The 16,099-nt window shown below is 40.8% G+C and overlaps 1 protein-coding gene across 1 annotated transcript in view; it reads right to left on the minus strand.

The window, feature by feature from the left end:
• Positions 1-15,470, minus strand: part of LOC116052880 (dapper homolog 3-like) — a 62,348-nt gene extending 46,878 nt beyond the window's left edge. Inside the window, exon 1 of the mRNA XM_031303711.2 lies at positions 14,931-15,470. Coding sequence (XP_031159571.1) covers positions 14,931-15,221 — 291 coding nt within the window. The 5' untranslated portion in view covers positions 15,222-15,470. The remainder of the gene's footprint in view (positions 1-14,930) is intronic.
• Positions 15,471-16,099: the final 629 nt, after the last annotated feature.

Consider the following 16,099-nt stretch of genomic DNA (forward strand, 5'->3'; position numbering starts at 1 on the left):
CAGTCAGTGAAAATACACACATTGACTTTAATGGAAACCTAACGACTCCACCGCCGTTCCGGAGCGGATCCGCAGATGTTCCGCAGTTGGTGGAAATTGGGGGTTAGCTAACGTTACAGTGCTGCAAGGCCTGTTCAATGACGGCTGCATAGACTGGATGTTTTGCTCCGCTGCTGTGTGCTAGATTGCTTGTGAAGGATGAGTCAAACTAATGTTAGTCTGGTGCACTTTGAAAAGAAATTCAGACAACAAGCAGGAGGTGTTCTATGTGTGGAGTAGTTTTGGAGACATGCCTCCTTGTAATTATGACATATATAAAAAAAAAAATTATGGCAAAAAATACTCCCCCAAATTATGCATATGCCTATTTTTGAAAAGTAAGTGATGTAGTATAAGTATATATATATATATATATATATATACTATTTAATTTTGTATTAAATGTTTTTGGCAAAAGAATATTGCCCAAAATTATGAAGATGCTTATTTTTTGAAAGGTAAGTGCTGTAAGTACAACCAGCAGGGGGGCTTCTATGTGTGGAGTAGTTTTGGAGACATGACTGTAATTTTGAGATATAAATTTTTTTTGCCAAAAAATATTCCCCAAAATTAGGCATATGCCTATTTTTGAAAAGTAAGTGCTGTAGTACAACTAGCAGGAGACAAGTTATAATTAGGTAAGTTTGGAGACACTACCTTATTTAATCATTAAATTAATAAATATTTTTGTTGTAAGCTATCTCTTGTTGGTGTTGTAGTTTGTAGACCGTCCCTAAGCACTTGTCTTACTACTGTCCCACCGCCGGCTGCTCGTAGAGACCAATGTTATTTCTCCAGGTTGGAGGACGGCTCGTTTTGATGAAAATGAGTTTGTAGCTCGTTGTTTACCTTACTATGGTAGGAAAGATGTGTCGTTTGTGATTTAATAACATTTCGCTGCAGATTAATTGATCCCTGAAGTTCGAATCTATGAATATCTTTCTAACTTTACCGAAGTTGAGCCCTGAGCAGCGCTTGCTCTGGCTGTCTTGAGCCTGCGCGTGTAGGTGCGCGACTATACATTTGGTCAATGTTTTATTTCTTTCATTCCAATTTCGGGTCTGTCAGTCACAGTGAAAACCGTGGACATTTCCGGGGACAGCTCCAGCCGGGGACAGGTCACCGAAACCGGGGACTGTCCCCGGAAAACGGGGATGTCTGGTCAACCTACGTTAGTCACACAAGGAGATATGAGTAAAAAAAACCAACGGCATTATAGTACACACAAATATTAAGACATGTCTTTGATATAAGTCAATAATACAAAATACTGACCGAAATGTGTTTTAATCCAGTAACGTTAGTCGAACAGCTCCACTGTAGTCAGTATATGCTGTTCCAGTATGCTGACCAACAGGTGTTGACTGATAAAGACTGTTCCTCCTAGATTTGTGTTTCCTGCTACTTGCGATCTAATTGGAGACGAACAGCCAATCAGAACTGACCTTTAATTTTCAGATTGGTTGGTTTTGTGGCACACTTTAACACTGTGAAAATGTGAGCGAGTGTGTCTAGAGTTGAACGCGCAGAGTGAAGAGGTTGAGCGCGAGGGAGACATTACCTGCGCGCAGAGAAAGAGGTTTTGAGAGGGCACATGAGTAAACTTTAGACTTTATAAATTATAGTGTGGTCTAGACTTACTCTATCTGTCTCGAGATAACTCTTGTTATGATTTGATACTATAAATAAAATTGAATTGAATTGAATTAAACTGCGTGAGAGGGGTTATTATTGCACGTTAATATGGATAATAGCAAACATGCAAATACATTTATTGAGCACGGAATAGGTTTTTGTTTGCTCAAACGAAATTATTTTAGCGAGTGTTTATTTCTGTTCAAAATGTTATGTGATGTGCTTGCAAAATATACTGTAGTTCTCAAAACATACAATTACTTGCTCAGTTTTTGGCAGGAGATAATATGGTGCTTTGATGCCCAATGTTGAAACTACAGATGTGGAGCTTGAACTATGAAGGCAGCACAATAGGCACACACCTCCCATCAATCTGCCAGCTTCAGAGATTGTAGATTAGAGATAGTATTTCATGTATTTCATTTTATCTGGCTATTAAGGATTATTTATTGTAGCAATTTGGTTTGGTTTTGCTGTTGCATTTTGTTGTTACTAGCTAGGCCTGTTCTTGTAATGATGGTGCTAAATGAGGGGATGGCATTGTTTTTGTATATGCCGACTTTTGTGTTTCTCTGGGCTATTGTAGCCTATTACTTTGCTTTTTGCAGAAAATCTTCATTAAATGTGTAGATGTGTAGATTAAGCCTGTGTGAAAACATTCTGTCCACCGCTTCATAGTTTAGTAGTCTGCTGTAGCCTACGGTATTCCAAAATCTATCTGTCTGCAACCTCTTAGCGTAATCTCTGTTGTTACCTTGGTTGTTAATTGGAAGCTTGGTTTTCTGTGAGATATTGCCACACTGTTTGAAATGCTTTAATTAACCGGTTAATGTGAAATCTTTACACTTCTCTCCAACTTGTAATGAAACATTACCCCCAATTTCCACCAACTGCGGAACGGCTGCGGATCTGCTCCGGAACGGCGGCGGACTCATCAGGTTTCCATTAAAGTCAATGTGTGTATTTCCACTGCAGAACGGCTACCTTCTGACTCCGTCCCAGCTCCGGCGATCCGCAGCCCTCCGGAGCAGATACGCAGAGCTTCTATTTTTGACGGATGCCGGAGAGCTCCGCAGCAATTCAGCACAGGGCAGATAGTGCGGGACAGGAAGTCGAGCACAGAAACAAAATAAAACATCCGGTTAATTTTCAAAATAAAATGCACCGTGGTCACGGCGGATCATCATGTTTCCCCTCTACTCCTCTGGATGGAAACAAACTGTTGTTGGTTTTGTGGTTGTTTATAGAAACTACATCCTGTTAAATCGCGTGATCATACGTGAATTTGCGAGATCTCGTGGGTCCTCGTGACTTCAGCTGTCAGTCATGGCCGCAGCCGTTCCGCAACAAATACGGACCTAGTGGGTATTGAAGGACGGCAGAGCACGGAGCCGACACGCAGCAGAGCCAATCCACAGCCGTTCCACATTTGGTGGAAATTGCGGGTTACAGTGAGCATGTGTATGTAACTGTGAATAAATGGATCGCTGAATCCAAAGTTATACAGCGCACTGGACATTGGTTTATTTTTAGCCCAGAGTGTGTGGCTGTTTGTGTGTGGTGGATTGGGCCTTCTCTCTTCTGCAAATATGAGCTACTGAGAGCTGCAATTATGATTGTGTAAACCCGGCCTGTTGGCTGGTACTTGTGTTATGGTGGTGTTGTATTGCTAATGTTACTGCAAAAAACATGAATCAACTCTCACATACTCGTTCGCTAATTAGACTGCGTATGTGTGCGCTTGTGAACCTTACAGGGTAACTACTGTTTTTTTCAACCTAAGTGACTGATGGGAACAACAGTCTTTGACATTGGTCCAGTATTAAGGAAGATTGCTGCAGTCAGCAGCGGCGAAACAAGCTACAATGTAAGTTAACAGGACAATTGTCCAGCTTGTAAATACAAGCTGGACAATTGTCCTGTTAACTTACTTACAAACAAGGTAAATCTTGTTTTGCAACTGACAGACTCAGATTAATATTCTAAGTGTCTGACAACATTATGAAAGGATCCCTTCAGAGATAGACCTTTAAAACCTCTTTGAGACCTTTCTGTTTAACCAGAAACAGCTCTGAAGTCGCCAGCACTAAACCCACCAGACTCCATTTAAAAAAGCAATACTTTTAGTGTGTATAGAGCCAACATATTTTCACATGTAAATTGGTAAACTATGTGTTTATTTCAACCAAAACTAGAGTTGTGATGGTTGGAAAAGTGGAAAGATGACCCAAAACGGCTTTTGATAGTTTTATTTTGTTTCTGTCGACTTTGAATGAAGTGTATTTTACGATGCTAAAATCACTGTTTATTTATATGGAGTCTGGTGGGTTTAGCGAATGCAATTTCGCGGATGTTTTTATGTTTAAAAAAAGGATCATACTCTTTAACAGAAAGGTCGACCTTCTTAGAAATCCTTTCCATAATGTTGTCAGACACTTGTCAGACACTTAGAATATTAATCTGAGTCTGTCAGCGGCAAAACAAGCACTTTTGAATTTTTTATTGCCCATCCAATTTTTCCAAAAAGTGGCCTTAACAGAGTATTTGTGGCATATTTTCTGTATCACTATTTGGAAACAGTGGCAATGAACATAGGACAGGAATGGCAGCCATCTTGAAAAATGGTTTCCATCCTGAATTTTTACTGGCCACTTCCTTTTTCTAACAGTGGCCCTTCCTCTCTGTGGACTGCACCTTGCCGTGGTGGAGAGGCTTGTGTACTCCAATGAACCTGATAGCTATGCCGGTGGGGATTTTATATCCCTGGCAAGTTTAACTAAGCCGGACAGGTCAAAGGAGAGGAGGCAGACAAAGCAGACATTATGACTATTTGACAGAAATGGTGGCCATCTTGAAAATGGTCGACCATCCTGAATTTTTGAGTGGCACATATCCTTTTTCCAAAAGAGTGTTCCTTGAAGAGTATTTCTGCCTAATTTTATGATTGCATCACCATTTGAACAATTGAAATAATTAATATTTTACAGGAACGGTGGCCATCTTTAAAAATGGTGGCCATCTTGAATTTTTGAGGGACAAGCTTTAGAGAGTATTTGTATCAAATGTTATGCTTGGATCACTGTTTGAATAATTGATATAATAAGCATTGAATAGCAATGGCGGCCATCTTGAAAAATGGCCGCCATATTTAATTTTTAAGTGGCCAACGCCTTTTCCCAAAATAGTGGCCCTTAGAGAGTATCAGTGCCAAATTTCATGCTTGTATACCAAAGTGAACGATTTTTTTACTAATCTGCTGCACTACAAGTGGTTCTGCTGGCTGACTCAAATGGGAAATTCCTGCAATTTTTTCCTGGTGAGAAAGTGCTATCTAAACGCTGCAGCACCACAGGCCAAGCAATTAAGCTGTTAAAAGTAAAAAAAAAAAAAAAAAAAGTAGACCATCAGAACCCCTTAATGCCTGGTGATCCACACAGGAACAATTGACTTGCACAGCCTCCAAAAGGACACTTCCAAGGCAGTGAAGAAGATGGCGGAGCAGGCAAGCAAGGAATTCCCTGAAACCCACATTGTGATCTCCAATCTGCTAGGACAGACACCCCCCTCTCATGTCATCCATGACATCAATATGGAGATCAGCTTAGGATGTGCCCAACGTCCACCTGGCCCTCCACCCAACCATTGGCAACTGGGAGCTCTATGCTGGATTCCATCTCCACAAAGAGAAGGTGAAGATCTTTGCGAAGACCCTCAAGACACGGCCCTAGGACACATAATGTCATCGACCCACAAGGCAACAACCATGTATTTGGTCAAGCCCCCCTGTTTACCACACCAACCATCACCCATCGGAACAATCTTGACTCGATGGCATCAGTATTAAATTGAGACAGTTTCATAAGCGATTAAAAACATCTCGTAGTTGCGTTAAATAGTATTCCAGTTCCGTGTTTTCGTACAGTTGGTTTTAACACCTGATGCGAGCCGTACAGGAGTATGCATGAAAACCAGTTGCGACCGCTTTATCGGCACTGCCCTGACTCCCTGAACAAGCTGCAGAGGCGACATTATATTTATTTATTTATTATATTTTATATTTTCAGTTACCTGCCACCAGAATCTTGTGTTTTACTTGACATCAATAAAGATGCTTTCATCATAAATTGGTGCCTAAAAATGTATCAGAATGCAAATAAAGTCTTTGACACTTAAAACGTCCTGGGGGAGGACCCCCAGACCCCCCACCTAATGTGTCCCCGCCAAAGGCCCATTCTGAGCCAGGAAAAACCCTGCAGTATACTAATGAGCTTGCTGTTGAGCTGGATCAATGGGCTGCTCCTGGCCACTCCCTCCTAGATAAAAAGGTAAAGTCTCTGTTTTATGCTGATGACTTTGTTCTACTGTCTCCTACTGAACAAGGACTACAGCAACAACTGGACATAGTAGAGAACTGTCAAACCTGGGCCCTGCCAGTAAATATGAAGAAAACTAATGTTGTGATCTTTCAAAAATGCCCCAGATGTCAGGAGAACCAATACCAATTTACCATAACAAATCATATCATTGAACATAGCATTTAGTTAGTATAACCATATCAGCATCAGGGAGTTTCAACATGGCAGTGAATGCACTAAAAGAAAAAGTTTGAAGAGCCCTACATTACAAATTACAAATAAAATCTGGCTTAAAATATTTGATAGTGTCATCCAGCCCATTGCACTGTACTGTAGGTAGTGAAGTATGGGGTCCACTCAGTCATCAGAGCTATACCTGATGGGACAAACATCCAACAGAATCTTTACATGCAGAATTCTGCAGATACATTTTACATGTGTACACAGAAACACGCCATGCATACAGAACAGAATTAGGCAGATACCCACTGATAATTAACATTCAAAAGAAAACACTCAACTTTTTTAACCACCTGAAATTCAGCCCCCATGACCCCCCTCCACTCCAAAGCCCTCCGAAATTAAGAGCTGAGCTCAGAAGAGTCCCCAATGTCAGTTGGTAGTAAGGCTAACAGCCCCCCCTCAGACACAGTCTGAGCAGCCTCACAACAACACTGCTCTCCAAACACCAATCAGAGTAAAGCAAATTATAGCACAATGCAATATATACTGTATATATATAATTTATTTAAATCAATCCTAATATTGTGTTAATGTTCATATTTCTGTTTATTTTGTTCTGTCCAAAATACAAGTTGTATTTTGATGCTCTGGAAATATTGTTATTGAAACTTTCATGCCAATAAAGCCCCTCTGAAATGAATTGATTTGAGAGACAGGTCTGCGACGCTGCCATTCATTTCTTGTCAACCTTATTTTCCGCTATTGAAATCTTATTCCATAATTCATTTAGTACCGATACAAGAATCAATTCTCCAGTTTTTACTCATTTAGAACCGGTTGCTGGGCCAAGCAATCTGCTGTATGCCATGTTTCATTTTGAATGATCTGTTTTCCTATAATTTCTTTACATTCCTTTCAGCGCCACCCACCAACCATAGCAAGGAGAAGAAGAGTACATTATTCCTGACTTGAAAATTTGTCATTTTCGATGAGGACCACTGTGGAAATAAGCATATTGTTTTTAATCTCAACAGTTTGAATTGTATATTGTATGACTGCATGATTACCATCTTAACTTCCAACAGTAATATGAGAATGGTTTGTCATGAAAGCTTGCAACATTTCTGTTTTATTGAAGAGCTGTTTAGGTGGTAATCGTGACACATAGGATAGGCTCTCTGGCGATTGTGTCCTCGTTTGCACTCATGCTCTTTTCTATGACACAACTGAAGCTGCACAGCTGTGACTTAAAGTAATCAAATAGTAATTTTTCTTTTGGAGACCTCACAAGTGAGCAGCCCCTTCAATGAAGACCCCTTAGTCCCATTTCTGTACCCTACCAGGACCTCAAACAGCTACAGCCATGCTGCTGTGTTTGCCAACACAAGGAGGTGTCAAACTGAAGCAAAACACATCCATTACAGTGGAGAATGTTTGTGTTGGCCTTAGTGACAAGTTGGTCACACAGCTGCAAAGGTCTCCACTGGACACACACACACACCACCGCCACCAAACTAAATGTACACATGCACTCATTTTAGGAAAGCCACAGTGTTCACACAACTGTTGGCTACTGGAGCAGTTGATGGATTGGTGTCTTGCTCAAGGGCAATTCACCAGCAGCTGTTGTTCAAGGGAGAGAGTTTCTGCTTACTCTCATGTTTTGTCAGCCGCTCTGCTGTTTAACGAAGCAACTCTGTTGCACTAATCCTGCCTCCGTTATCACATCACTATCAGCCAACACATCATTCATTCGAATTCCTTTAAAGGTGCCCTGCCACACGCATTTCATTACTTTGTGGTAATGTCTGAAGTTCTACCATGGACTCTGTAACATTTTTTGTGAAAAAAATGCCTTGGTTACCTTGTTTCAAGCCATTCTAGCGTGGTATAGAGCCTGCAGGAAGACTGAGCTCGATTTGTGCCAGTTCTCATTAATTTTCAACCATCTAAGCTGCTTGACTCTGATTGGCTAACAGCTAGCCAATGAGAACCTGGCTATCAGCATCCTTTACCCAGCGCAACTGGGTGAGCTCATGAATAGTAATGAGCTCAGGCAACATGATGTCAAATTGACCAGCTTTTGTAATTGGCCTGATTTCTCCACTTATTTCTTTTCAGTGGCTAGAGCTGACAGAGGAGGTAGCAGTTCATTTTCACATTCACGACATAACACAAACACATATGGACCAAATATATTTAAAAACCTTTAAAGGTAGAATATGTAGCGAGTATCGCTAACTGTATGTACACACACTGCGTTTAAAGTTGGCCCCTCCTCAACGGCCAGAAAGAGAGAGGTAGAGCAGTGGTGGTCGAGCGAGCTAGATAGTGAATGAAGATAGGGAGCGTGGAACAAAGCAGTGAATCTGAATCTGATTGTTTCACAGCGGTTATGTTTTAAAGCACAAATAAACACACACGTTGTATGGAAGGTGCAGTATTGTTGGATTCTGAGTGAAAGCAGAGCTTCATCCTGTCTGTGTTGGTTAAACGTGTTCGTCTGTATGAGACGTTGGGGGCGGGACAAAGCAGCAGTAACTGGTAATGACAATGGGCTGCGCACCCTGCACACTGTTATTTACTAGGAGTTACACACCCACGTGGGGCTTAGCTGACACCCATAAACGTCCCACATTAAGAAATATTAGAAGAAAAGAGAAAATGCAGGTAGAGGGCAGTGTCTCTGCAGATACAGACACCAGCACCCTGATGATTGAGAATGATTACTTTTGGATTAGTCTACAATTGCTTTTCAGTAAAATACTGTATATTATGCCTTTAAGATTTCACCACCATACAGAGCCCCTCCCCCCCTTCCCCCCACGCCTCCCCAGCTGCTATCAGCTGTCACATGGCTGTCAGCTGAGGAATACATAAACACACTCTCTCTCATAGACTCAAACAAACACACATTCCTTCTCTGCAGGACTCTGTGTCTGCTGCGTTACAGCCTCAGGGCTCATCCACACACAAGAATGAACATACACAGGCTAAGATGAACTGGTACTCAATAAAGAATATCATACTTTATCGTAATGAACATTTTCAACACATTTCAACTGGTCTCCAAGGTTCCTGATTAATAAGTCACATGAAACCCTCAGACAAGCAATTGGAAGCACATGCCATATGCAGCAATATCAACAAGGGGACAAAACCAGCTTTGTATACAGCTCATACACTGTATATATATACGCACAGACCAAAATCTGCTTTAAAAGAATCAAGTTATTTACACTTGAGCATACTCCTATGATGATGGAGACCTTATGGAAGCCTCAGAACAACAGTGATGAATAATAATTGTGGTCCTTCAGGATTATGGGAAGGGAAATGTTTTTGACATTGCAGATTTTGAGGGGACTGACATAAGTATGTAGATAGAATGGAGAAAGCAACTCTGACAGAAGAGATTATAAAATATGGTGCTCTTGAAAATAAAATAAAATTAGGAATTGACAATGTTTTGTAATTTAGATACTTTCCTCAGAAACAAATGATGAACAAGAGGGGATGAAAAGATCCACTACTGGAAACCCAACATTCAAACAGGTCCACTGGTGACCTGCAACAATTGCAGAGGGAGAATGTGGTGAAGAGGCTGTGAGCTTAGCATGAGCTGAGAAACACAGAGCATAAGCATCTAAAACACAAACTGGCCTTAGAAATGAAATGATTTAGGATGTGCAGCCATGGCCTTGGAGTGCCTTGGACACCACAGAGGGTCTCAGAGGGAGAAGACCACATCTTGTTTCACACTGTCTGACTGTGGACACTCAGAACCTTTACTACTAGATGTAGAATGATTCTATCAGGGTACAGTGACTTCCTGCAGTCTCCACTGGTGAAAGGTATTGTGCCCAGCCAACGGTGCTTTTACATTTCAGTTTGCGATTGTCTTGCTAAACTAGCACCTCCTGGCACTAGTTCCATACGCGCCAAACTGTTCCTTTATGTCAGTATTTGTATAGGTTTACAAATTAAATTTGGGAATCTATAAGCCTTTATGGTAGGTGTATACACAAGACATTTGTTGTTGTTGCCTGGTAAAAGGTGACATTTTATATTAAGTAGCTACAAATGTACACTGTAGCCTGGAGCAGTTTTAAAGGGTAACTACCGTTTTTTTCAACTTGGACCCTATGTGTTTGTGGTTGGTCATTGTGTAGGAACACCAGATTTCTTTTCAGCACACACATAAAACAGAGAGCTAGGTGGCTGCGAGGAGGTATTCGCTGAATTTGACAAAAACGTGTATTGGATTAACATCACTTACCATACCTTTCAGCATGTCCTGAAGCACAGTAAGGCTGCAACTTGAGTGGTTTTTAGTTTACTTTGTGAATAGATCACAGGTTTGACAAAGGTATATAAGTAAAGTTTCAGAAATATACTTTAGGATACTTTTTGGTTTGATAAGAGACTAATCCAGTATAGCCAATATTACCACTAGGTGTCGCACTTGTCTCAGCTGCTCCCGAGTGAAGTAGCATGACGCTGCAGTATTTCTAGGAGCTCTAATGTTAATGTTATAGCCAGCACATTAAACTTCAAAAGATGATAGAAGGTTTGTTGTTGTGATGTGTCTGTCAGCTAACGTTACATTAAGTCAGCAGTAGCCTAACCGTCTTCAGTGTGGGTGTAGTGGTATATTTAAATGATGTGGTGGGCCATATGGCCTGGCTGTGTTGCAGAATGAATCTCTGAGCAGGTCTTCCTCTCTGGGACAGATCTTTATCAACTATATACAGACATTAGTTAATACCTTAATTAAGAAGTAGTAATGTTAATGAATTCATATTGGTTTAAGTGTTACCAATTGTAACCCTTTCACCATAGGCTTGTAATATGAAATAAACACTTTATGCAGCAATCACAGTGTTACACCCTTGGACTACATACTTGATAAAATGGTGAAAGAGACATCTCAGTGTATAATAAATCTGTCTAGGGTAGCTATGACTCTCGTTATGACTTTAGTAACTAATGAGAGGAACAATCCTGATTTAATAACAAAAAACAATATTAACTTAATACTCAATATATATGAATTAACCCATCTAGTTTTACAGTATAATGAGAAACAACGCAAATACAGTATCTCTGTTCAACTTCGTATTCACGGAATGCAGGATTCAATTCACATTAATACAGAGAAATCACAATACGAAAATAAAATAGTAAATAGAAAGTCCCGGGCCATTTAGTTTTTATTATTTTTGTTTTACCTGAGTGCACTCTTTGTTTTAGTTTGTTCTTTTAGCAAGCTTGCATTAAGTTTCGTTGGCGCGCTTAAAGTTGGAGCTCAGGAAGAAAAGAAAAGCGAGGCCACCAGTAGGCCTACCTCTGTAGACTGAGAACAATTCCTACCACGTCCTCTCTCCAGACCCGTTTCAGTCCGCACAGAAGCGATGAGCAGCAGAACTTCCGTCGTAACACCTCAGCGTCGACCTCCAAAACCTCTCCCAACCACAGTCTCCGCTCCGGTCCATGCGGGCGTGCAGACGAAGGATGCGGCCATCGTCTCTCCAGCGATGGTGGCGTGTTAGCTAAGCTGGCTAGCTGCTTCAATCCGACGAAACCACACTTGGCCAGCAGCAAACAGTGCCGACTCACACTCATAGAGCAATAAGGAAAACAGTTCACAGTCCTATGTATTTAAAATACACATTAAAACGCTAGGCTATACATTTTGTCTCTCACTATGTGCTCAACTCTGCTCTACTCTACACCCTCGTGTTTCTCCTTTTTTTCTCTTCCTCTCCTTCTTCTTCGCGTGACTACACCGAGGTACATCATGAAAATATCATTACCTGCAAATAACTGTACAAACAGAATGATACTACTTGTAATGTAATGCACATTGACATAAACCAAAGAAAAGTTATGCATCTTATCAATAACCCACATATTTAAGAACAGAGAAAAATACAAAATAACTGATGTGAATCAGGTTATTACACAATATTTCTATTAACCCAGCAGTGATTATGTTGTCCATTAACTCTTTTGGTCAAGTGGAGGATATTAGTGGAGGCATTGATAAATAATTGAGGAAAGAAGGAAGAGCATTCAGTTGGTTGGTAGTGTTGTTACTGACTTCACAATCTAGGGTTTCAATACTGAAGGGTCAGGGAAAGTCAAACGTTGATAACATGCCATTTGAAGGGTTACAATATTGTAACCTTGGTTTCAAATCATTCTCTCTAAACAAATATTCAGCTGGTGATGATTAGAGGTCAGTCCTGTGCTTCAGTTGTTTTGTGCTTATGCCTGTTAGATTTGTTTGTTGTTTTTCAGAATTTATGTCCAAGAAATATGCGGCAAATGAAATTTTCTTAATCAGATTATAGTTCATTTATAGTCTAAACACTGGTGGAGTCAAGTCCTCACAGAAGGAATTCCTGCCATTTCAAGTATTCATCAGTCGACAGTTAACAAGCCTGCAGCCGTGCACACCAGAGATCTTGTGTCATGGTTAAGGGATTAAACAATAGTCTACGTATAAGGGAGGGAAAAGTTGGGAGTGGGTAGATTACTCACTAGCACTGGTTTCCTCAAACAATATCACAGCATGTTCATACTATATAGTGTTTCTGTTAAGATTTTTTCCAGTAGCAGGCTTTATTTGCAATAATTTCATAAAAGCATAATGTCTTATAATTACATTCCAGGATATAGTGTCCATATAATGTCTTATAGTGTCTCATGTATATAGTGTCCACAGATCAGAAGATCAGATCAGAATCAGAATAAAATCAGTTTGAGTCCATTCAGTTTTAGATATCACACACAGCTAATGAACAATTCCAGATAACGTTACATAACACATTTTGCAATGTGCATCTCAGATCCCATTTTCACTTCCTATGACCACTGCTGTCATCACTAACTTATCATGCCAAAATATGATCAATGACATTGCGTCAGTGGGCTTATTTGCAAGTTATCAACCGCTAAGGGAAAATCCAGCAAATACACTACACCTTACGATAAGTGAAACAGGTGACTTAATCATTTTACACACAGTTTAGCAAAAACTAAAAATGCTGATGTTGGTTGTGAGCGCTAACCTGGAAAACGTTTTTGAACAGTAAAGTTAACATAAATACAGCGCGTCGGGTGAATACAATGTCTCCTGCAGCGGGGGAGTCAGAGCAACCTCGTTAGCCTCTTGTCCCACCTCGGGTCTGATAAACAGAACAATCATCAAATTCTGTGTCCATAACTCTATTTTCCAAGCTACTGTGCTGTCGTGTTCCATGGGAACCGTGTGAGCGCTGTTTTCATGGTAAGTGAGCTGTCAAGGCTTTCCTCGCTGTTTGTCACTCTGAGACTTGCACTGTTGTTTATTTGGTTGCCATGACGTCGCAAGCAATGACGTCCTGTCATTCTTCCAGCTGCTCACCGTTACTGCTATAGTTCTTTATAACAAAACTTTTTTTTTTTAACTAAACTTTTATTTGTAATTTGTAACATACACACAGTAAAGTGTACTGCATTTAACCCATCCTAAGCAGTAGAAGCAGTGGACAGCTATACGTACAGCATCCAGGGAGCAACATTTTATTATATATATTATTACATTATACATTACTCCTCTGCACTTGCTTGGGAATGTTTCTAAATTCGGTAGACAGATGAAAAGTCCTAAACTGAGTCTGATGATAGCACAGAGTCAGCCTCCTTGTTGTTTCTATAGTGTCTGTGTTTTTGGACCTCTTTGGGGTCTACTGACCAATTAGAGAGCTGGGTCACATCCAAATCTCAGTAAGTAAAAAAAAAAAAAAAACTAAAATATGATACCTAAAAATGTCTTTGTCAAGAGTCAGACAAAATCAATCTTGTTTCTTGTGGACAGTCTTACATTTCTCAGTGCATCCATGCTTTACGTTTGTCTGAAACCAGTACATTGTGAATTATACAGATATTATGTTGCAATTTTGGAAACTATATATTTTGCATTTGCCTGATAATCCAAACTGCTGTCTTGTATTTTAAGCAGAACAGGCCCTATCCACTGGCTAATGTAGCTGAGAATGCTGATGTTGGCTATTTCAAAGAGTTCCAAAAAGTTTGATGCAATCTAGACCCAATCTGGAAGAGTAAGGGCAATCTTCATGAATGTGATTATTTATCCTATTTGAGAAATGACTCATGAATTAATGTCTGGGTAATCCATTGACTTTAGCATGAAATGGTTAAAGTAATGAAGCTCCCCAAAATGTGCCCTTAAATGGTAACGTGTGACTTCAGGGGCCCTCCTGACATTGCGTTTCCATATCTGCACACTGAGGTTCTTTTCATTTTCACATAGCCTACACTCACTGCTCGGTAATCTGACCCAGTTTCCACGGAAGGGTCCAGGGACCTTCAGAGATTCAGAACAGGAAAATGATTCAAACCCATGGCACATTTCATCCTTCAAAGTGTGCATAAATGTATAAAATGACCCCCCACTGTGCACACATCTGCAGTAGACTCATGGGCCAGTCACCTCTGACAACAAAAAGCGGTCTGATAAGACCTTATCAAGTTATTGCTCTGTAATCACTGAAGGATCCCACTGCGCACACGTACTTCATCTGCTAAGGTTTAGAAACAGATCCCACTACACTTTAGTCAACATCACATTTATAAGTTTTTTTACATCAATCCATCATACTGCTCTCAATCAATCAAAAACAAAAACATCATCCGGTAAACAAAACTTACAGTTTGGAGCCTGAGGCTGTAGACATCCGACGCGTCGCCGTTTGATGCGTCCAGGGCGCAGCGTGCCGAGCGTAGAGCTCCCCAAGGCGGACGGCGGGGAGCCGGAGAGTCCCCGAGGCAGAGAGCGCTCAGCACCCGGCATTCCTGCCTCTGTTTGAGCAGCTCCAGCTCACACAGGCCGGCCAGAATGGCCTCCAGCCGCTCCTTATTCCGACTGCGCTCCGCTTTAATGGGCAGAGAGAACGCTGGGAACATGGCTCCAAAAGAGCCTGGGAGCTTTTGTAAAGACATCCTAGCTTCCCGTTTTCTCTTTACTGTTTCCCAACAAAGGGAGGCTAAAAAAACCCGCTGAAGTCTTGATTCACTGTTAGCCCCAGTGGTTTCAGCTGCTGGACTCACCGCTGTCGGACTCAGACCCGTTCCCCTCCTCTCGCCTGAGCTCCTCCGTACTGCGGTGAAGTTAGTTTGAAGTTGGACAGACCTTCCTCCGGCCCAGCGGGCTCTTCTCACGCTCTTCCCCCGTGTTGGCAGTAGGAGGACGGTTAGGGAAGGTAAGGCTTTATTTGTATAGCAGATACAGATAAAAACAGATAAAATATGAGAATAAAAGTTACAGTGCAGTATAGGAAATTAAACATTAAAGAGCAGTTAAAAACAGTAACAAATATAAAAGCAGGTAAAATATGAGATTTTACGGTTAGCTCACCTCTCGGTCGGTTTAACTGCTGGGGCTGGTTTAGGAATGGCCAATATTAATGTTTACTTCATGCTAGCTCTCCTATATTGGTGAAAATTATGATTCACTGTGCATCATATTATTGAAAAAGAAAAGAAATCATACATATTCCATGAAGGTATTTATATAATTGAAGAAGAATAAAATCCTGTATGAACAGATGTGTCATGTTATGTAATGCACTTCAGTAAAGTTAGAAAGATATTCACAGATTCAAACTTCCAAGATCAATTACTCCATAGCGAAATGTTATTAAATCACAAACGACGCACCTTTTCTACCGTAGTAAGGTTAACAACGAGCTACAAACTCATTTTCATCAAAACGAGCCGTCCTCTAACCTGGAGAAATAACATTGGTCTCTACGAGCAGCTGGCGGTGAGACGAGTGCTTAGGGACCGTCTACAAACTACAACACCTTAGGGACCGTCTA

Source organism: Sander lucioperca, chromosome 13 (genome assembly GCF_008315115.2).
Source record: "Sander lucioperca isolate FBNREF2018 chromosome 13, SLUC_FBN_1.2, whole genome shotgun sequence".
NCBI lineage: Eukaryota > Metazoa > Chordata > Actinopteri > Perciformes > Percidae > Sander > Sander lucioperca.